At 61.3% G+C, this 21,953-nt stretch overlaps 1 protein-coding gene across 1 annotated transcript in view; it reads right to left on the bottom strand.

Annotated features, from left to right (window-relative positions):
* ITPR1 (inositol 1,4,5-trisphosphate receptor type 1) overlaps positions 1–21,953 on the bottom strand; it is a 181,156-nt gene that overhangs the window by 74,137 nt on the left and 85,066 nt on the right. Inside the window, exons 13-33 of the mRNA XM_054694812.1 lie at positions 19,734–19,888; positions 17,870–17,969; positions 16,851–17,011; positions 16,372–16,513; positions 15,462–15,620; positions 13,694–13,866; positions 12,977–13,096; positions 12,396–12,590; positions 10,545–10,796; positions 10,258–10,399; positions 9,476–9,629; positions 8,706–8,893; positions 7,960–8,098; positions 7,473–7,531; positions 6,376–6,537; positions 6,108–6,278; positions 5,850–5,915; positions 4,859–4,996; positions 3,692–3,817; positions 2,811–3,011; positions 1,116–1,367 (exon numbers count right to left, since the gene is read on the bottom strand). Coding sequence (XP_054550787.1) covers positions 1,116–1,367; positions 2,811–3,011; positions 3,692–3,817; positions 4,859–4,996; positions 5,850–5,915; positions 6,108–6,278; positions 6,376–6,537; positions 7,473–7,531; positions 7,960–8,098; positions 8,706–8,893; positions 9,476–9,629; positions 10,258–10,399; positions 10,545–10,796; positions 12,396–12,590; positions 12,977–13,096; positions 13,694–13,866; positions 15,462–15,620; positions 16,372–16,513; positions 16,851–17,011; positions 17,870–17,969; positions 19,734–19,888 — 3,255 coding nt within the window. The remainder of the gene's footprint in view (positions 1–1,115; positions 1,368–2,810; positions 3,012–3,691; positions 3,818–4,858; positions 4,997–5,849; positions 5,916–6,107; positions 6,279–6,375; positions 6,538–7,472; positions 7,532–7,959; positions 8,099–8,705; positions 8,894–9,475; positions 9,630–10,257; positions 10,400–10,544; positions 10,797–12,395; positions 12,591–12,976; positions 13,097–13,693; positions 13,867–15,461; positions 15,621–16,371; positions 16,514–16,850; positions 17,012–17,869; positions 17,970–19,733; positions 19,889–21,953) is intronic.

Genomic DNA, 21,953 nt, shown 5'->3' with positions numbered 1-21,953 from the left:
TGGAAGGTAGAAGGGGCCTTTCTGCAACGCCAGCCTGGCGCTCCACTTCAAACCGGCTTGATTTTCTACACTGAGGTTGTCTCCGACAAAAGCAGGCTAATATTTCACCTCCCTCACCCACAGTAAGAGAAGTGTGCACCAAAGCTATGTGAACACACCCTTTTCACCAGCAGCTACCGAAGAACCCCCAAATTTGATATCATGCTGTGTGGACATGGCTGTGTGGACATGCTGGGGAGAAAGGCAGTCTCGTTATTTTCTTCTTTTCATATTTAGGAATGATCTGGACCTCATTATATGACAAACATGTCAGACTGTCATGGAAGGTACCAGCACACACACAGCGGCATGTCATGGGACTGGAAGGAAGAACAAGGGCCCTCTCTCAGGACTGGCGTGAAATGGGGCGTGTGCCCAGACGTCACCTTCCTGTTAAGAAATAAATAGGGGGCAGAGGGTGAGCGCAGGCTGGTGTGTGCTCACAAGCACGGCCTGGAGCGCCAAGGAAGGCCGTAGGAAGCCATTTTCTGTGTGGTGGGGGGGTGCAGGCTAGATTTTTCAGTTGCTTATCATTTGCTGCCTGACTTCAAACTATTAGCTTTTTAAAAAATTAAACTAAAAAGAAACCATGTGTATTTAATATACAGCACACCTGCTCTGTACATATAATGCATAGCTTAAAACAACATCATAAAATATATAACACGCTGTGAAATTCCTGCTTTGGTCCCTGGCCTTATAATATGGAAGGGGAGAGACAGCCTTGAGGAAGGGTTTACGTCAAAAACCCAGCAGGAGTTCATTGCGGGGGCAGGATCTACAGATTATTTTCACGTTCTTCTTGGAAGTGCTTTTCCCGTAGATCACCTGCAGCAGACACGCTGGATAACCACCTCCCTGCTGCTCAGGCAGCCCCACCGTGAGGACAGCCCTGCGCTGGCCAGGCTCACGCTCAGCAGGCCGAGTTTGTTCCTCAGGGAGACACAGGAGGGAGCCGCCCGGCCCACACACACTCCCGTCACACACAGCGGGACTGGGCCTCACCCCCCAGCACCAGGGAGCCCACCCCAGCCAGCGCACGCCCAGGGGAGACACAGAGCCACCCGCCTGCTGACCTCGGGGATGCAATCCTCGTGGGTGACCACGCGGACGATGTCGTCCAGGGGCAGCAGGGAGTTGCACTTGATCTCCGTGTAGACATTCTTGCCCTCGGTGCACACAGCCAGCAATTCCACCAGGTGGATGTGGTACATGAGCGGGCTGTTTTCATCCATGCGGTCCCGCTCCGAGCGCATCATCTGAATCAGGGTCTGGAACGAGGCCCGGTCGTTGTAGAAGACCAGCACGTCCTCTCCCGAGTTCACCAGCTGTGGGAGCACAGGGCTGGTGAGCAGGCGGCAGAGCCCAAGTGTCCCGAGCGGAGCAGGGGACGCTCCACCAACGTCACCCTAAACTAGCCTCGCTTCTCTCATCACTGAACAACTACACGTCCTGAGCACCTTACCCCCCAGACGTGGGACTATGGGGGCCCCACAAACCCACCAGGGCAGGAGCGTCTGCAGACCAGAGGGGAAAGCAGAGCTGCTCTTGCACCCCAGCCGAGGCGTGAGAAGCAGGGCCTCCGTCCGCTGTGCCAGGAGTCCCCTTACGGCTTGGCCATGCTGTGCTTGCCCCAGTCACACCTGCTGGCCTCGACTAAGAAGAGGCATCTCTGCCACACTTGGCCTGGCATCCTTCTTCTAAACTGGCCCCCAGAGCTGGGGTTGCTCAAGAATCTACTGAGGTGAAGTCCATTTGAGCACTGCCTGGGTGTGGGGGTGCAGAAAGGGCCGGCGCAGGGGACAAGTAAGCAGGGCCACACCCTCAGCAGCCCAACCCGGTGAGCACCGATCTGCAGGTGCCTGACCAGCCTGTCAGGCCAACCACCTTGGCTGGGTGCCCACCCCGCCGGGACACCAGGGTGAGCCCGGACCTGCCCCGGCACTGGCACGGAGGCTAAGCCCAGGACCAGACAGAAACTGCCGCCACAGTGGGGGCTTGGGGGCTTCCAGCGGGTCCCCATCACTGCCCCGCGACCTCACTCCATGACCACCTCTGCAGGAGACGGCGGTTCCTCCAATGCGGTTTGAGAAACAACACGTGCCATGTTGCGCAGTCAGTGAAGTGGCACCGTGACCTCCCCCAAGGTGGCACAGCCCCCCTGACCCAGCACCACTGACGGGCCCAGACAGATGGACAAGAGCTGCAGGCGCTGAGTGCATCCGCATAAGCCCCCACTTGCTAGGAAGCCACAAAGACTTAATGAGCAAGTACTGGACTCTGGCTCCTGGTCACTGGCCCTCCGTCCACAACACGGGGGCACTGACATCCCCAGAGACTGGGGGGACAGCTCCCACCCCACAGCCCGCTCTCAGGAGTCACCAAACAACAATTTTTCCAGCAAGTGAATCTGGGGGAATAATGAAAGAAAAAGTCATAAAATTCCCAAGAAGGGAGGCTCCACCCGGTCACTCTCCTCCCTAGGATGGTTCCTTGCTCCTGGGTTTCTGTTTGTTTTCAGGTTCTCTTAGGACAACCTGAGTCCAACTTTCGTAAAACAAATGGATTTGTTACTTTTTAAAAAAATGAAACTGCTGCCTAGATCAAGACTCCGCTCACACACATGAGAAGGTGCACACGCACAATCACGTCCCGCCCTCAGAAGGGCCCTTTGTACGGCTTCCCGTCGGCACCAGTTCCTGCTGCTAAAACCCAGTCACTCGGCATCCCCACGCGACACCGGCACAGGAGCACAGGGACACGGCTGTCACCTCGGCCATGACCATGTCTTGGCACTTCTTGATGAACTTCCCTTCGGCCTTGACGATGGTCTGCAGGAACTTGATGTACTGGACGCTGCGGCCGTGCGTCTCGATGCAGTGGACGAAGTGCTGGACCACGCGCTCGTTGATCTCGCTGCATAGCTGGAAGCTGTTCATGAAGATGTGCTGCATGGTCACGGCCTCCAGGATCTGCGGGAGGGGTGGACAGGGTCAGGGCGGGTGGCCGGGGCAGGCAGCCGAGGCCCAGAGGGTGTCTCCATGCTCTGCTGTCTCCATCCTGCCTGCTTCTTCACTAACCGGTTCTGATCTCATGCGACAGTGAAAAAATCACGAGCACTCAGCTAAACGGAAACACCGGCTGCAGACCCAGGCCCAGACAGGCTCCTCTGAGCCCCAGCCCCACCCCAACCGCTGCTGCTTCCTAGCAGAGGCTCCTGCTGTGCCTCGCAGCTAAGGCCTCCTCTCTGCCCGGCTGTTTTGCTCAAGGTTGAGTCAGCGATGTCGTCACCCAGGCCGATGCACGAGCCGGTGAGGCGTGAGCCCGGTGTAGACACCCGGGGCGGGAGTAGGTGACGTGTCCACCCTACTGCTGGCTGCGGGCATTCGGGTGGGCAGTACGACGAGTGCAGCACTGTTTTTGTTATACATCGCCTGTTCTGAGCATCCTTGCTTACCGTCCGGCAGACCCGACAGATGTGCTTCTGCTGGGCCGCCCTCCGGACGTCACTGGTAGAGACACGCCTGCCTTAGGAAGTTACTGCCCAGCGGCCCTCCCAAGTCTGCCCCATTTACATCCCCTATCACAACTCTTCCTCCCCCAGACCCCCAGCCCTGCCTGACCCCCCGCCCTGCCCCCAGCCCCGCCTCACCCCAGGGTTGAGAAACAGGTTTATATGCTTGTGCAGCAAGGCTTGATTCTGCTGGTTGCCGGCGCAGAAATTCTGCAGGAACTCGTGCGCCAGCCGCATGATCTCCTGCATCTTGGTGTCCTCGGCCTGCAAGGGAGGAGATATGGGGAATCGGGCTGGGAAGGCTCTGTCCTGATGCGGCTGCATGTGTGATGTAGCCTGGATGTGAGTCCCTGCTGGTCCATGAAGGCCAACGAGAACTCTTGCCCTGCCAGACAGGAGGAGGCAGGCCAGGGGGTGGTGCTACCTCGGATCCCAGGACCCCACACCCGGTGCCTGCCAAGGGAAAACAGCGAGGGCTGCACTGCGGTCCTGGGAGAAGCTGGTGACTGCTTATACCCCTTGGATGGAAATGAGCTCCAGCCGCTGGTCCAGGAGAGACCAGAGATTTCACTTGGGGAAAGAGAAACAACACTGACACCTGCAAGGAAGCTGCAAATGCCCCCGCCCCAGAGAGGAACGGGGCTGACCTGACCCAGAGGGGACCCAACCCAGGCACAGGACCCTTTAGCCACCCAGCTTTGGGCTACATTAATCTGCAGCGGAGGAGAGGGCACCAGCAGAGCGGGAAGTTGGGCAAAGCCACTGGCCAGGGGCCTCCTGCCACTTCAGCTCATCCTGTACCTACACTGAGCCTCTGCCTGCAAAACGGGGTGATGGCATGTGCGCTACCTGCACCACAACTCACAGCTGCCTCACCTGGGCCTGCTACCTCCCACGATAGGAAGTTCCCTGCAAAACACTGCCAAGACCGACTCCCCTAAATCCCATCACCACCGATGACAGAAGCTGCCAGGAGACAAAGCAGAACTCTGGCACCAACAGAAAGACCCACCTGGAAGGCCAGACAGGAAGGCCTGCAGCCCCAGGGAGCACTGGGGGGCAGGTCCAGGCCCCACACGAACTGGGCCACCCCTACTGCCCTGTCCCAGCCACGTGGCGTGGAGCAGGCAGTTAGTGGACAGGATCCTCCCTGACAGAGCTGGACGCTGGAGGCAGGGCTGTGACCTCACTGACCATGCTCTGCTTCGTATAAGCCCCCGCCCCTCGCATCACAGCCACCATGGACACGTCCCTTGTGTCTCACCAACATCCGGACGGGGACAGAGATGCAGGACAGGCGCTCACCTTCTCGTAGGGAATCTGCAGCAGCTCCAGCACCACCGCGTGGGCCCCCATGTTCCTCAGCAGGCGCTGCTGCTGCTTCCGGCTCTTGCGCACGGAGGCGCCCTCCTGCACGCAGAGCTTGCTGAGCCGGATCAGGATCTGGGAGAAAATGCACCAATGTGGGGGCCGCTGACCCACGTCTCATGCTGGGGGTGGGGGTCGAAACGAGCAGCTTGAGGACTGTGGTTGAGACACCCGCCTTGAAACCAGTGGGGATAGGTCTCCCCTGTGGGAGGTGGACTACGCAGAGGGGTGGACCGTCCACCTGACTGTCACCCTCTTACAATGAAACGTGCACACGTCGTCATGCTGGAAGTGCACCGCAATTTTGTCAGCTACGCCTGGGTAAGGCTGGACGTCTCTTTTCCAAAGCAAAAATAAAACCCAGCAGCCATCGTTAGAAAAAGATTTCTGGGTGGGTGGTGGGCAGGGAGGCAGAAGGGTCACAACGCATGAAGGAACAGGGTGATATGGCCCAAGTAGTGTCCTGCCAGTGGTGTCCAGCCAGGCCCACACCAGGCCAAGGGAGAACAGGCCCTCCAGGAGAGTCACGGGATCTAGCTGCAGCAGCAAGTGGGGGGCTCCAGACGGGCCCCGGAGATGCCAAGCTGGGCATCCTGGCCAGAGGAGCAAAGCCCCCACAGCCCCAGGCCCCAAACACCCTCATGGAGACGCGTGAAGCAGGACAGCCATCACAGGGCTAGAGGCACCCTCCCTGCAGGTGGCCAGTCCTCCACCCTCCACAGGCTGCCAGGCCCAGGGGCTCCTTCAGGGAGGGAGACGAGGCCACAAGTGAGCTGAGAGCCAGACACTAAACCCAGCACTAGGCCTCGCAACCGGCTTTCTCCCACTAACTCACACACAGGGAGAAGCTTGTGTCCGCACCTTGGGCTCACCTGCCGAACCTATACCCCCTTGGAAAGCCACGGAGAGGAGCGGGGCATGGGCTCACCTCCTTCACCACCCGGTAGTTGTAGCTGCTGGCACTCTCGTGCTTCTGCGGCTTGCTGTTCCCCTCCTAGGGACAGAGGGACACAGCGCGGTCGGCACGGCTCTGCGACCACAGCTGCGCATCAGGGCAGCTTCGTCCCTCCGGAGGAGAGCAAGCCCCCCCTGCGAACTGCATTTATACCAAAACCACCGGAGAGGACCGGGCAGGACTGGAGAGGACCGGGACCCCGCCCCAGGTGGCACAACCCAGCGCACCCACCTCTGCTTTCTTATGTTCATTTTCACCGGACACGCCATCCATGGCCTCGTCTGGGCCCTGCCCCTTGTACACCCACAGCTCTGACTTCTCCACGATGGACCGCAGCTGGTCCAAGTCCTGCTTGATCTGTTTGTAGTTGTCCACGTCCTGGCTGGTAACAAGCAGCTGGACCTGAGCAAGAACAGCCACTTAGTGACGCGCGGCTCACGCACGCACACCTGCACCCACACACCTGCAGACACGCCACACGCACAGCTCGGCGCGCTACCTGCTTGAAGGCCTGCAGCACCTCCTGCCTCTGGCTAAAGTGGCGGAAGAGGAGCTGGAGGGCCCCCGACACCAGGGGGGGGTAGTCGTGCATCGTCAGGTGCAGTAGGACGCGCAGGAAGGTCCGGCCGCCATGGTCATCCAGGTCCAGCGGGGTGTTCTCCTCACTGCAGGGCACGCGGTGGAGGCCGGTGAGCATGCACCCTCCTGGCCGGTCAGACCCGGACCCGGTGCCCCATGGAGCCATCTTCCCTGAACTCGGGCAGTTCAGAGTCACAGTGGTCAAACGCAGCCCCCCCCACGGACCAGATGGCCCTGCAAGCCGGTCCCCCGCCCCTGAGAACTGCTCTGTGGGGGGCAGGGAGGGAGATAAAGACCCCAGCTTAGAGACGTCCCCACAGGAGCACGAGGGGGGCAGTGCACCACGGAGGTGCTGGTCCCAGGGACCCACCCACAGTCACACCACAGACCTCTGCAGGCCCGGAGCGCAGCAGCCCCTGCTAACTCACAGCACTGTGCAGTGCAATCCAACACCTGCTGGCTGAACCCAACACTGTTTGGGGGGACGGTCTCCCAGCAGGAGATGGCGCAAAGGCCCCAATGTGCGTACTGGGAGAACCTCGTGCGGGGCTGCTTTATACCCAGGTGTTCGGTCTCGTGGGTGTTTGAGTCTCAGTGTTTCAGGTCAGCACGGAGCAAATCTGGGTTTTGCAAAAGGCACTGATATGTGAACAGAGCGCTGGGGCTCCTGCTGTGAGGTCGCTGAGGAGCTCCGGGTGAGGCCCCAGACGCGCAGCCCCAGGGGACAGTCCCCTCACCTCCCACTCCCAGCCCAGGCCCTGCTCTTCTCACCACTGGAGAAAACCCTGCAATGCGCGTGCTCCGGGCGGTCTCCTGAAACCCTGTCCTCCCAGGCAGAACGCGTGGACACACGCACTCTGAGCCACGGCAAAGGCCGGGGTGGCTTCGGTGCTGAGCGTCCCCAGGGGAGCTGCCCCAGCTTGAGCCCAAAGCCCACGCCCTCCCCGGAGAGCCAAGGAGAGGCCCCGCGGCTCCTGGATGCCTCGGCACCACCCACGCCAGTGGCTGAAAAGATACTTTCCTTCCTCCGAAGATGCCTTCCGCCTGCTCTTCGATGTGTTCAAAGTCAAGAGCACCTGGAAGTGAGAGCCGGGACTCAGGTGACGGGCTGCTGGGGCTGACCCCGACCTGCTCGCCCTGCCTGTGGCTACACCCCCAGTCTCACACAGGGGCCCCCCACAGAGCACCAGGCGCCCCCAGATCACACCACTCCACAGGTGGGTCGGCACCAACACGCCCCCCACTTCCTACTTCAGCAGAACTCCCGGAGAAGCCGCGTCATGGCTTAAAGGCCCTTGTGACCCATCCGTTTTCATGGACATTTTGCTTTGTTACAGCAACCCCTGCCAGAGGGAGGGTCGGGTCTGCCTGGGGAGACGGGCGCTCTCAGCAGTCCCCGGCCAGGAGGTCACCTCCAGGGTCCCCCTAGGGAGCCATTCGGACCCCTGGCTTTCGCCACCCCCGAGCCACTCCACGGCTGACATCCAGTCCTGGAGTCACTGACCTGGCACGTTGCTTGGGCCCTCCTGGCTGCTGTTCCCGGAGGATGTTTCCGAAGTCTGGGAATTGCTTTCATCAAATTCCCGCTTAAATATACACAGGAGGCAGGAGATCCTATAATCCAACCTCACATTCAGAATAAACTACGGAGTCAAGTGGAAATGGAAACAGATCGGTTACTGAGCACACACAACTGCAGCCGCCAAGCCATCCCCACAGCGTTTCAGAAAGCGCCTCCAGAGAGAGGGTCAAGTTGGCTGCCTCTGACCTGAGATGGGACAGAAAAAGCTGCGCTTTTACCGCTGAAAACTAGCTTGGTTATTCCTATTTCTGATCATTTCCTCTGATCTAGAGGCTCCGGGGCGCCCAGGTCTTTCTCGTGCCCTCTGCTCCGACAGGAGGGAGGAGGGAGAGGCGCTGCAGAGCAAAGGGCCCCGTGAGCTGCGTCGTGAGTGGGGCCTCAGCCTTCTAGGCAGCAGCACAGCAAGGGCGCTCTCAGCAGGGGGGAGCGTGGGTGGGGTGAGGCCTGGACGATGGGAGGCTCAGGTAAGATGGGAGGCCTGGCCTGGCTGGAGGGCCACGGCTGAGGGGAGGGCAGGAGGTGACAGCAGAGGAGTGAAGGGGTCAGCTCAGAAGAGGCCCGACAGGCTGAGTTGGGAACTTCCTCCCCATTCTCTTGCCAGGGGTCCAGGCCTTCATCAAAGTAGGGAGGGGACTGGACGCCCCCCTGCGAGCCACCCAGCACGTTACCTGGAGGATCTCGATGATCTTCAGCTTGGTGTCCATAACCATGATGTCCTCCTTCTCCGGCTCCGCCTGCTTCGTGGTGCCCTCGGGGGCAGCAGCCATGGGTGTCACGGGCAGGAAGCCACCACCCCGCAGCACCACCTGCGTCATGAGCTCCCCGACGCCGTGGATGGACCGCATCACGTTACTGCCTAGAAGGGTGGACACACCTTGCTCACGCCGGCACCACGACCCGGCCACCTCAGCGGCCCCTCCTCGAGCGCAGCCATACCCTTGTGCTCTCAGCTACATCACGTCACCCCTGTGCATCCCTCAACAGAGCAGGAAAAGGGCACTCGATGGCACAAGGGGCGACACGCATGCAGACAGACCAAGCAGGGCCACGAGGTCTCTGTTCTGGCTGCGGACACTGAACCATGTCTGCGCGAGGCTCCAGCAGGTGCCTCTGCCCCCCGAGGGACCCATGAGGGCAGGCTGCCACCGTCCCAAATGGGAGGAGGATGCCCCGATGCCGGATTTATTTCTCAGTTAATGCACACATTATCAGGGAGGGCTCCGACATCCCAAGAACCCCGAGAAGCATCCCAGCTGGTGGGGACCTCCCAGGTGGCCCCATGAACACAGATCCCCACGCAACACAACGGCCAGGAAGTTCCAGCTCTTGGGGTTGGAGCCAGGTTGGGGGTTTGTGGAGTCCTCCAGCTGCCCCCTGTACTTGAACATGTCCCAGTGACTAGGGGGGAGGCCGGGCCGGGCGTCGGCTCCACCCTCACCTTTGTTCTCCTCCCCTTTCGCCATCTTGCTGATGGGGAAGATCGTGGTCACGTGCACGCAATCCAGGATCGCCAAGAGGATCTTGGTTAATCGCAGGAGGTCCGAGAAGTTGTAGAAACCAAAGTAGATGAGGTTCCTAGCCAAATTGACCACCTTTTGTGTTAAAAAAGAAGAAAAGAGCATTTCACAGCCTGTATCCCTCAGTTCCACTGCAGGCTGACTGTTCATAAGTGGCCGACCTCGCCTTTCCTGACTGTAGAAAGCAAGCATGTTTCGCTCGCCCTTTCCTGGCGGTACTTCGCTTTATCTCGTAAGGTGGGGAATTAAATGCAAAACCTCTAAAGCTAGTGACCTGCCTTGGTGACTACAATGTCTGACAAAAAACAGACCTAATCATCGCGTCCACGCAGCCTCCCCGAGGGGACGCCAGATGTCCACGTCAGCACTTGGCCGCCGTGGGGGCCCGCCCCGACAGCACCACCCCGGGACCCCCTCCAGAGTGGGGCCCAGGGGCAACAGCCCAGCTCGAAGGCACCGGGGATGGAGGGGCCCTCAGCAAGGGACGGCCGAGGCAGGCTGCAGGCACAGCGTCCCCTCTGGCCCGTCAGCGGGAGTCCTGGCACAGCCGGGCCCTGCTCTGAGGGGGCCCCGAGGGCCTCCCTGTCAGTTCTGCCACCCTCTGGAGCAGCCAGGCCCGGGCCTCCCCACAGCGCCGGGCTTGTGAGGCCCACAAGGGCGCCCTCTGTTCTCTGGAGAAGCCCCCCGACGGCGGCCACGTCACCTCGAAGGTCAGCTTGTTCTTCTCCTTGTCGGAGAACGGGAAGCGCTGGCACACCACGTCGCGCAGGTACTCCTCCACGAACTCCATGGTCTGCGCGAAGCGCTCCTTGATGTCGTCCTTGGACGTCCCGCTGCTGTCATAGCTGGAGGGGGGAGGGGTCAGGCCGGCTCTTCCCGGCGGGCTCCGCAGCCCGGGGCGCATCGCGCCTGTTGCGTGGACAGGGCGACGCACCCGGAAACCGCCCGGCCCGCCCGCCTCCCGCCCGCCCAGCCCCGCCGGCGGCTCACTCGTCGATGGCGATCTCGGAGGGGATCTCGGACCAGAGGCGGGCGTATTTCACGGGCGTGACCTGCTCCTGCGGGTCGCGGTCCACGTGCATGTGCAGCATGAGGCGGCAGAAGGAGGCGCGCAGGTCGTAGGGCAGGTTCTCGTCCGACATGCAGCGCAGGATGAGGTCCACGTCCAGCTGCCCCGAGATCTCGTTGATGGCCAGGTACTGGCGGTCCAGGCACATCCGGGCGAAGAGGTTCAGCTGGTACCTGGGGACGGCGAGGCCAGGAGCTGACTCTGGGCGCGAGGGGTGGGGGGTGAAGGCTCAGGGGACGGTCCAGGACCGACGCCCACAGGGGTGACATCAGCCCCAAAACCACTTCCGCCCCCACAGCTTGGGCTCCAGCACCCCCAGCTTGGGCTTCGGCACCCCCAGTTTGGGCTCCAGGACCCTGTAGACTGGCCAGTTCAGGCTGGACCAGCAGGCAGGCGTGTCCTGCCCTGTTTCAGGTGAGCACGGACTGCCCATCCCACTGCGGCCTTGTGAGCTCTATAAACGGGCAGGGGCACCTGACCAGACAGGCCGTCTATTCTGCTGTGGCTCCGACAGCACTCACAGGCACTCGCAGGGAAGCCACATGTTGGAAAAGCATCAAGATACTGCCTGCCATCAATCTGATTAGGACTTCTAGAACTTTCATCCTGTATCTCTCCTCTGACTTCACACGCACACAAAAAATAAGACACAGGAAGCAGGGGCCTCCTTGAGCGTCCCTCCTCTCTTCCTTGCCTGATCACAGCCACCTGCTAACTTGCACACCTGACCGGCCGAGGCGCGCCTCCTCGGGAGGTCATCAGGCATCAGAAGAGGAACTCGCTTATCATGAGAAATCCAACAGACACGGCTCTGGCGGCGAGCGCCGCCCTCCAAATTTCAGACACTGTCACCGACAGCCAAGCAGGGACACCCTGATGTGAAAGACTGAGCCGTGCTGGGTGCAAGGGGTGACCGTGAGGTCCCTCAGGGAGTGGAATCCTGCCCACGAGTCAAGTGGGAGGAGGATCTGCCTCCGTAGTGCCGGGTGTGCCGCCCAGACCCAGGCGTCGGGGGGCGGGGAGAGGGGCACGTGGCGTCCTGAGAGCAGGCGGCAAGGCACACATGGCGGAGGGCGGGAGCCCAGGCGGTCACGGGGACAGTGTCACCGCAGGCGGCTTGGGTTAGCAGTGCTGCAGCGGGTTCCCACCTTTTTCTTTTAAATGCATCTATCAGTTCTTTCCCTTCTGTTCCCTTCCCTCCCCTTGAGGTGCAGGGCTGAGCTGGGGCCCAGCAGACCCTTGATGGGAGAGGTGGCCACAGAGCCGCAAACAGGTGCACACTCGGGGCGAGCCCCAGGCCTCTTGCTATGGATCAGGGAGTCAGAGCAGGGGGCTGGGGTGGAACGGGAAGCCCTGAGGGCAACTCACGGTCATTATGAACCTGAACAGAGCCACATGGAAACAGACCCGCTGTGCTGGGTGGATGGACAACAGACACAGACAGACAGAGCTCCCACACATGCACATTTCATGACTGTCTGCAAAAGCGCTGTGGGGCTGGCATCACTGTCTCTGTGCTGCAGAGACAGGAACCAGCCTGCAGAGGGACGAGCTCCCAGAGGAAAGGAGCCAGCAAGCAGAAGGCCAGGGTCTGAGCCCACGCCACGCAACCCCACAGGGCAGGGCCTGAATCGGGGCAGACGCAGCCACACGCGGACAGCAGTTTGTCCCGAGTGCCAGCAGCACCAGCACTCTAAACCACACGTGGTCCCGAAACCTCTCCCGCTGGCCACCTCCAGGGACACCCGCAGGGCCAGGGGCTCGCAGCCCACCTGTAATAGCTGAGCACGTCTCGGTCCTCCTTCTGGCCCTCCTTGGCGTCCTGCGCCAGCTCCCTCACGCTCTTGCTGCGGATCTCCTTGTTGCTGTCTCTCCAGAACAGCCACACCTCCTCCTCGTCCTCGCCTGCCTCCAGAGCGTTCTCCCCGGAAGAGACCCCTTCAAACTCAAAACGAGAGAGAACCAGCCTGGAAAGGAAGCAGGGTGGGCAGGGTGGGGGAGTTATTTTTGAGACCTTGGCTGACCTCCCACCAACTAGGGTGAGTCCTGGGATCGGCCTCACGGCCGCGTGAAAGTACCAGTAACGACCACATGCAGAGAACTTTCAACTCTTAAAATTCAACTGAGCACGTGTAAAATGTTTCCTGTGAGCTGACGTCACCTTTAAGGCAGGTGGGAGATGGCAGGACAGGTCCCAAACCAAGAGCTCGGGGAGAGATGGCCCAGGCCAGGGAGCCAACTCAGGGCGTCTGGGGAACTTGAGGGTCAACAGCTGAGCCCAGATAGCCCTGAACCACCCATCAGCCACCTGCGCCCCTTTCCTGTCTTCACCTGGACCCCAGGACCCACTCACTTGGTCTCAATCAGGATGTCAGCGTTGGCTGGATTCAGCACGGCCTTGCAGATGAGCTCCTGCGTCACCGGGATCGACTTGTTCATGGACACGCAGAGGTCAGACAGGTAGTCCAAGAATCTGTGGGCGCAGGTGCGAATGGTTCCCGCAGACAGCAGAGGGCCAGCTCCCGGAGCCCCACCCGCCTCACACGGACACTGCACCTTCCCCTGCACGTGCAGTGTCCCCGGCACCTCAACCCCAGGGGAGCCAGAGGGCAGCAGGGAGGAAAGACGCGGTGCCTGGTGGGTGAGGAGGAGGCAGGAGAGAAGCTGGGCACAGTGGCCGGGAGGCTCAGTGCCCAGCCTGCCCTCATGAGATAAAGTGCGAGTTCAGAGGAGAGCATCAAATGAGCTAGTTCCTGTGCTCAGCCCCACAAAGCATCCTCACGGGTGGGGTGGCCTGTGGGTCGCAGCACTCTCCAGGGCTCACGACACCCTCGCTGCAAGCCGGGGGGCAGGAAGGGGCGTCACAACCCACAGGGAGGAGAGAGGGTATGCGTGTGGGGAGGGTGGGTGCGTGTGCCACAGAGGGGCACGATTCAGCAACGCTAACTGAACCCCCCGGGACAACTCGGCCAAGGAGCAGCCGACTGAGGGTGCTGGGATGGGGGCTGTGCCCGAGCCCCGGGGACATGGAGCCCGTGAGAGCCTCGAGGACCAGCATCGCGCGGCTCACCTGGGCTCCCTGTTCTTGCGCACCAGGCTGACAAAGGTGTCGATCTCAGCCGCGGTGATGTGCTTTTCCAGCAGCTTCCGGTTGTTGTGCAGCAGGGCGGTGATAGTGTCCTCGGCCAGCACGTCGTAGCCGATCTGCTTCTGCATGAAGCCGAACTGCTTGGCGATGTACTCCTTGCAGGGGGAAAGGCAGGTCAGCAGGGGGCACTGGACGCTGGTCAGTCCAAACTCATGTATGGCAGCATTGCTCCTGACGAGAATTCTGCTCAGGAACCACCGGACAGCATCTGCCCACGACCGGCTCCCCTGCCCCGTTCAAGAGGGTTTCCCTATGTGCCCCGCCCCGAACTGAATGCAGGGACCCTCCCTAGGGATTCACAACAACGTCGCTGCACCCCGCCCCTCTATGGGGTGAAAGCCCGCGTCTAAAAATCAGGGGCCACGGAAACAAGCTGGACCGCTGGGCCCATCAATCACATCCACAGGAGCTCCTCTTCGGCTGCCCTCCTTGGGATCGGACGGCACTGTCCGTGAAACCCCGAGACCCGAAGGAGCCTCTGCCAGCGCTCCGATCTACCGCAGGACCCACTCCTGTCAGCCTGTCTGCTCAGGCCCTTGGCAGCTGGCTTGGGTTTCTCTTATTCCCAGACCCCGGAACTGCTCAGGACTAACACGGCGGACACACACCCCTTGTCAGAAACCACCCAACGTCAGCCTGGACCGGATGCCCATGCACAGGGGCACAGGCAGGCATTGGCTTCCTGTCCAAGGCAGACAGGGCAGGCGCGGTCTGGCCTTGTCCGTGGAGGACGGCAGGGCTCTGTTTGACTCAGCATTGATACCCTGGAGCTGCGTTTTGGGGGCCACAGTGCCCACGGCCACCGTCCTGACCACAGACCCACAGGCCTAGGTGCTTTGTCCTTAAGCAACAGCAGAGGCTGAGGGAAAGGTTCAGAAACACTTGCCCACGAGGTCTGTCCAGTCTGTCTAGTCCTTCACAGAGCTGCCTGAGCCTGACACTGTCGTTACGACACCACAGCAAACTTAAACTAAGCAATGTCTAGACTTAAAGGCTGGGGACAATGGCAGATAGAAGCCTGGAACAGAAGCCCTTTGCAATGTCAGGCCGGCTGGACGGGGTGAGGAGGGTGACAGGAAACACCCCCACCGCGCATGGGCTACAGGTTTCCGTCTCAGCCCCACTGACTCGTGGATCAGATCACCCTGCTGTAGGGGGGCTGTTGTGTGCTGCGGGGTGTCTAGCTGCTTCCCTGGCCCCCACCCACTAGGTGCCAGGAGTGCCCCCAGGTCCCAACATCTCAAAGGGCCCAGACCCGCCAAGTGTCCCCTGTGGGATGAGGGGACACCCAGGTGAGAACCACGATGCAAGAGACAGTTGTTTCTTAGAGGCTCAAGCAGTTGGGGACCCCAGCAAGGCCAGACACACGGTTCTTGGGGAGAGAGGCAGCCACACTTCCGTATGCAGGTTGTGGCTGAGAATGGCCAGAGTCAAAACCGAGACATCAGCAGCAGAGATGGGGGCATTGGGGGGCTGGGAGGACAGGAAGGGAAGACTGGGCGCTCCTGGCACGGACACGCGGAATCGCTTGGGCCAGGCCGGAAAAGCGGCACGAGGTCATCACCAACAGTAACAGGGAATGCAGTCTGCTTGAAGATGGGCGTGGGGGGGTGTGCTCCAGGGAGTCCCACCTGAGGACTCTGCTGGGTTTTCCCGGGCTGCAGACAGCAGTGTTCCCGCCAGGGCCCACCTGGTTCTTGCGGTAGTCCTGCTGGGAGTGCCGCAGCACGCGGTAGCACAGGCGGCAGATGTGCCGGAAGGGGGCGTGCCGCTGGTCCCCCAGCTCCTCCAGCCGCAGCATGGGGCCGTCCCCGCAGTCCGTGAATGGGGCCTGCAGCAGCTTGAAGATCTGGGGGTGAACAGAGAGAAACCCTGTCACTGCTGGGCTCACGGCAAGTCACCGGACCTAGGACATAGTGTCTCCCTGCCCAAACATATGGAGATCTGCCCATCCAGCCACACCACAAGCCTGCGACCCTCTTAGCTTGGTCTAGCTCCATCTACACTGGCGAGACATGGGGAGGCCCCAGCACAGACGGAGGCTCGCTCGGCCACCCTGGGACAGGCACCTCTTCACCTAGACTGGCCGTGCAGAGGCCGCCGGGCCCCACCCTGTCTCCGGGAGAAAGGGGCCCTCTGCGAAGGCCACAGACTGTGATTCCAACCACAGACCATTTTGGAAAAGGCAAAACTCTGCCAGTAGCAGAAGCGCCAGTGATCGACTGAGTTGTCGGGGAGGGCGTGAAGGACGCATGCATGGACACAAAGGGCCGGGGGCAGTGAGGGCGCTCGGCTGACCCCTCGGGACGCCGTCCAAGGCACTGAAGCCACAATGCCCAGCGGCTCCCGGTCCCCAAGGCTCTGGACGGCACTGGGCGTCCACGCAGGACCAGCTTCCACCGCACACCCACGCTGGCAGGACGCCGATGCTGGACGTGGGGTGCGGGGGTCATGTGGGGACATGGAGTCGCCAGCTCCGAACTTTTCCCTCACTAACCCTCAGCCACTCTGGGAACACCAAGTCTGTGCTCTCCGGGGGACACGCCTCGTCCTCCCGGGCGGGTGCCAGCTCCCACCACAGCCCCGGACACCCCACTGACCTGCTTGAGGATGTTCTGCTCCCGCATCAACTTCTGCCGCTCGCGGTTGGGCTTGGAGAAGACCACCTCCAGCACGTCCTGGCCTGAGTTGGCGCCACCCGTGACGAAGTACACCAGGTCCTCCAGCAGCTTCGTGACAGACCTGGGGCCGCGGAGGCAGGAGGCGGTCAGCAGCGAAGCGTCCACCCATGGCCAGGCACAGCGACCAGGTCTTCCTGATCTGCCGGCCGAGGCCGATGACGGAAGAGCAGGAAGCCCACGACGCAAGGCCGTCACTGGCACGAGCGCCAGCATCACGGCAGCACCCGCCTGACACCTGGTGGCGGCACCAGAGACTCCTGCCCAGCGGGAGACAGGGCTCGCCACAGGGGCAGCCCCCAAGAGACCCAGCGAAGGCGACGCTCTCTCCGCAGTCACGGCCAAAGACACCCTGCCCGCGGCGACAAGCACTGCGGGTGTGGGCGGCACCCGGCCCTCACCTCCTCTCATTCTGGGTGATGGTGCCCTTCTCCAGCTTGCCCGCGATGGAGCCCAGCACCTTGCTGGCATCATTGGCGAAGTCCAGGTCCCGGACCTCGGCCGGAGAAACCGGGACGATGGCAAAGGCCTCCTTGTCCTCCTTCACCGGGGAGGTGCCGATCTGAAATGCAAAGAAGCCTCGTGGGCACCGACTCGGGGGGAGCGGCGAGGCTTCCAACAAACACTGCACACGCGGCGGCCGAAGCGCCGGGCTGCTCTGCAGTTATAAACACGCGGCTGTAGGAAGCACCAGGGAGGGGCCCAAACCATGAGCCACGGTCAGGCCTGGGGGCCGGAAACACGGCCTCGCCCCTACAGCTCCCCCGCCCAGACAGCACCCGGGATGCCTGTCCTCAGAGACGTGCTCACATACACGGGGGAGGGAAACATGCAAGACGGTCATGTTGACTCAAGAGTGTTATAAGGGCAGATACTCTACCATATTCTCAACTTCTCTATGTACTTGAAAATGTTCATGAAAGCAGAAAAATAGGTTCCAACAACCTCCCTCGTCACCAACGCACGCATGTGAGCGTATGGCCCGTTTACTGAGACAGACACCCGCATCTATGCACCCACGCTCTGTGACCCAAGAGAAGGCGGGCCAGGAGAGGCGGCTTTGGGCGGGGAAAGACAGGGGCTGGGAGAACTTAACTGCAAGAAAAGCTTGCATCTACACACAGAGAAACAACAAAGATCAGGGAACTCATCGTGGTATCCGGTGTCCCCGAAGGCAGGGCCAGCGGCCCATCAGCTCACCCGCAGGCAGACGCGAACCAGCGCCCGCCCCTCTGTCGGTGCTGATTATTTCAAAAGCCCTGGGTGTGCTCCCCAGCTCCCAGGGGGGACTCGTCATCACACTGAGCGTGTCCGGGGCCACTCTTGCCCAAGCGCCTCACGCCCAGGCCACATGCGCTCTTGCATCCCCGCAGGCGCCTTCTCGGCGGGCGCAGCGGGAAGCAGCCAGGCTGGGACTCACCTTGAGCATCACCGGCTTTTCCTCTTCCTTGTCGATGGGGGTGTTGGTGCTGTGAACCCAGGTGTTCGTACACAGGTGTCTGAGCCGGACATAGGAGTTCCTAAGGGGAATAAAGAAGAGTTTCAGGAGCCAGGAATGCTTAAGTCTTCTCTGCAGCCAGCAGTCTAGAGGGTATCGGTCAAAATAGAAAAAACACCCAAGCAGCTGTCTGCACATACGTTGGACAACACAAACTTAGGAGCCCGTGGTTCTGGCCCACAGTCATTTCGGTGCGTGTACAATGGACGGTGGCTCCTAACGGCTTCTATTACCGTGAGGCGCTGTGCTTCTAAACAGAAGGTCTCACCCTGTGCCTGGGGGTCTCAGGACAGAGTGAGCAGGGGAGGGACCAGAAATGGTCACTGAGCATCCGCCATGTTTATAATGAGAGACAGCGAAGCAATATCTTAAGGTTTCTATGGTAGAAAACGAAAAATGAGATCACGAAAACTCCTCGAAGAAGATGAGCGGCTAGTTAATAACCCTGGGGAGGGAGAGCACGGAGCAAAGTTCAGATCCCTAAATTCAAAAAAGTAAAATGGTTAATTGTCATGAGCATTTTGTATCTTCTATGCGGTAAAATAAAAATCATGAATCAAGCTGGGAAAGAAACAAGGCAAGCTGGGAAATAAAATAACAACACAGAGCAGGAAAGGTCACTTGCCTGCCTGTGTGAAGGGACCCCAACACCAGGGGAGCCACGAGTGTGGCGGGGAAGTCGGGCCAGGACCTGGCGATGCTTCAGTGACAGAGCCCGGTGGCCGACACGTGGCAGAAGCAGGCGCCCAGCCTCCCGAGGGCACGACTCTCACCTGCCAACTCTACCGTCCGTCCCCTGTGCGGCCTAGAGGGCAGGGGGCGTGCCCCCCACGCAGCCGGTGTGAGCTAGGAGGGCTCGGAGCCAGCCCAGGGGTCAGGTGACATGTGAGGAGTCACCCGTCTTCCCATCCAGAAGCCCCACTTCCCATGTTCCCCCAGCAGATGACAGCCTGGCACAGAGCGAGGCTCGAAGCTGCTAAACAAAGCTTTCCTCAAACAGTGACAGGCAGACGGCAAGACGCCGTGTCTCGGGAAGGGCCGAGTTCATCTCAGTGACGGAGAGGGGCACCGTCACTTAGCACGATGCTCCCGACAGCCCCTGCTGGGACGTGTGTCTGGAACATGGGGTTCAGAGAGGACTGAGCCAAAAACAGCTGTGAGTCTCAGGGGAGCCACAGGGTCACCTGTGTCCCGGGAACCCGCCTGACGCCACACAAGCCAAAGGGCTAACAGCAGGTATCGCTGAGGGCTCGGTTAAAAACTAAAAGTGATTTTCTACTTGCTTCTTGGTGAGCATTAAGATATTCTTGTGATTTCTTCTAAGCATGGGTCATTTTATAATTTTCGACTTTGCTTCTCCGTTAACGTAGGTGTGGTGGTGATGACGCCATTCTCTCCTCGAGGCCCCGCCTGGCCGCTGCGGAGGGACGGTGCCTGCCACGCAGACACAGGGGCGGCCGCACAGGACCAGGCGCTCAGTGGGCACGGCCAGGTTCGGCGCAGGCTCGCAGAGCCGGAGAGCAGGAAGCTTAGGGGCGTCACAGACATTTTTTGTTACAGAAAACCTGAGCTGGAACTTCAAATTTTACACGGCAGACAGGAAAGTTGGGACTCGCCTGCGTCGCAAGGAATTCAGACAAAACTAAACCAAAACAGACCCTGGAAATCTGACTGCAGCGCTGATGCCAGCAGAGGGGGGACGAATCCTTTACCAGACGCTGGACCAGGAACTCCAGAGGCCGGGCCCACACGCCACCCGGCTCCCGAACAGGCGCCTCGAACCCACCTGGGGACCAGGCTGTCGCCTCCCCGCAGAGTGGTGGGATCGAGCTCGAAGATGGAGGAGATGTCGTTGCCCTCGGGCACAGAGACCAGGGAGTACACCATCTTCTCCTGGGCGTTGCGCAGCCGGCTCCTCGAGGCGTCCTGGTCGGGGTCCACCTGCGGGGGAGGGTCCGTCAAGGCGGGTGCAGGCCAAGCCCTCAGCTTTCCGCCACCGCCTCCGTGCAGCCCAGGGAGGGCCGCAGGGCCAGGACCGCGGGAGGAGCCCTGGAGCTCTGCGCAGCCACACCGGGCCCTGCAGCGGCAGCAGCCACCCCTCTCGGCTGCACTGATGGCCGCGGCGGCTCAGGGAGGTCCCTGGGCAGAGGGCTGGAGGCAGCGGCGTCTGCAGGGCAGGGCAGAGCGAAAGCACCGAGCAGCCCATCCTGAGGCCTGGTGCTGGGCCATGGGTCCACCTGCAGGGGTTACTGCCCCAGGACGGCCGGGCCAGGCCCCTTCCCAGGAGAACAGGTCAAATACATCGATTATAGGCACATGTTCCCGAGCAGCGATCCCAGGGCAGCCAAGAAAATATTTGAGATTCAGACTAGCCCTGAAAAAAACCTCGGCCGTTAGTCCAGGAGGGTTGCCGGCGACACTCAGTAGCGAAGGCTCTCCCGAGAAACTGGATAGCAGCCTGGGCCCCACGCCCACTGCCCTGGAGACCGGAGCAGCCGGCTCCCGAAGCCGCTCAGACGCCAACACCCCGTGGGCACCGGACACCTCGTGGGGGCATGTTTAATGCCCAGCATCCTTAGAAGTCGACAGAACCCACCCACCCCACACCCCTGCCTGGGAAGCCACAAGTCCTCGTTGCTGACCTGCCACACTGGGGGAGCAAGTCTGATGGGGGAGCGAGGACTGAGCCCCGGCCAGCCACGAGGGCCCTCAGCCGGGAAGCTGCAGCAGCCGCCACTGCTGACCACCAAACCTTCCCGACCCCAGGCCTCTGCCTCCCCATGACTATCCCCGCTGACCCTGTCCGCCCTGGAGCAGGACGCCAGCTGTGGGGCCAAAACTGGGGGCCTGGACTCAGCTTCCTCCAAGTGCGGTCACCACAAGGGCCCTCGCACACCATGTGCACACAAAGGCCAGCCCGATTCTGCGGAGAGCCAGGCCCAGCTGCAGGCCGGCGAGTTCACAGACCGTGAGGGTCTGGAGAAAATTGAAAAGGGCAGGAGGGTGGGGACACGGGCCAGGCCAGGGTATGGGCGGCAGGTGCCACCTAGTGGGGGGAGGGCGCAAGCGCCAGGCCCAGAGGGGCTGTGCTGTGTCCTCCAGAGGGGCAGTGTGGGTGCTGAGCACTCTAGCAGGGCGAGTGAGCAACGCTGGGTGGGGCCCAAGAGCCTCCACCAGCCTCCAACAATTAGGTGACCCGCAAATGGGCCCCACTCCTTCCAAACAGAGGCAATGCCAGCTCCCCAGGGGTGTGTCCCGGCCAGCAGCGGGCCCCGGCCCAAGGCCAATACCCTGGGCAGAGGCAGGAGCCTCTCACTGCTGCTCCTGCGAGGACCATGGCACGGCGGTCGCTCCGCCCCAGCCCACCCAGCCTGCCACCCCTGGGGAGCATGAACACTGAAGCCAGACTCCCCGAGACACAGGAGAGGACAGGCCAGCTCTGCTTCCTCGTCTACGGAGCAGAGATGAACTCGCGCTCGCTCCTTCCCGAGGCCGTGCACACAGACGTGCTGGGGCTGCGAGGCACCGACAGCCCTGACCGCTCTGTCCCCTCGGGGCGATGCCGCTTACCCAAGAGCACGAGCCCCACAGCACCCTGACCCCACAGCACCCCGACCCCACAGCACCCCGACCCCACAGCACCCCGCCACACAGCTGCAGACGAGCAGCATGCGCCCGGGAAGGGAAAGCCCCGTCCAGAGCCACACACCCTCACAGGGTCAGCCTCCCCCACGTCCTCAACCCTGCTGCCACGAGCCGGGCTCTTCACGTCCAGGCAGAGAGCAGCAGGCGCCCAGGGCCCCGGCCCACCGAGCATGTGCTCTCCTGCAGAGGGGAGCCCATTCCGTGCCCAAGGTGGGGCCCCCAGATGCAAGCACCCCGTGGCTCGGCCACTCCTTCCGACAGACCGGATGGGCGCGGCTGTGCGAACCATCAGGGCCTGCAGCCCAGACTCAGCGCGGGTGTCCCTGTGCAGGCCGGGCTGGCCCCACCAGTGTCTCCGGGA

The sequence above is a fragment of the Talpa occidentalis genome, unplaced genomic scaffold, assembly GCF_014898055.3.
Source record: "Talpa occidentalis isolate TD23 unplaced genomic scaffold, MPIMG_talOcc4v2.1 talOcc4.10, whole genome shotgun sequence".
NCBI lineage: Eukaryota > Metazoa > Chordata > Mammalia > Eulipotyphla > Talpidae > Talpa > Talpa occidentalis.
The sequence above is the reverse complement of the archived record's forward strand: the minus strand, read 5'-3'. Positions and strand labels throughout refer to the sequence as shown.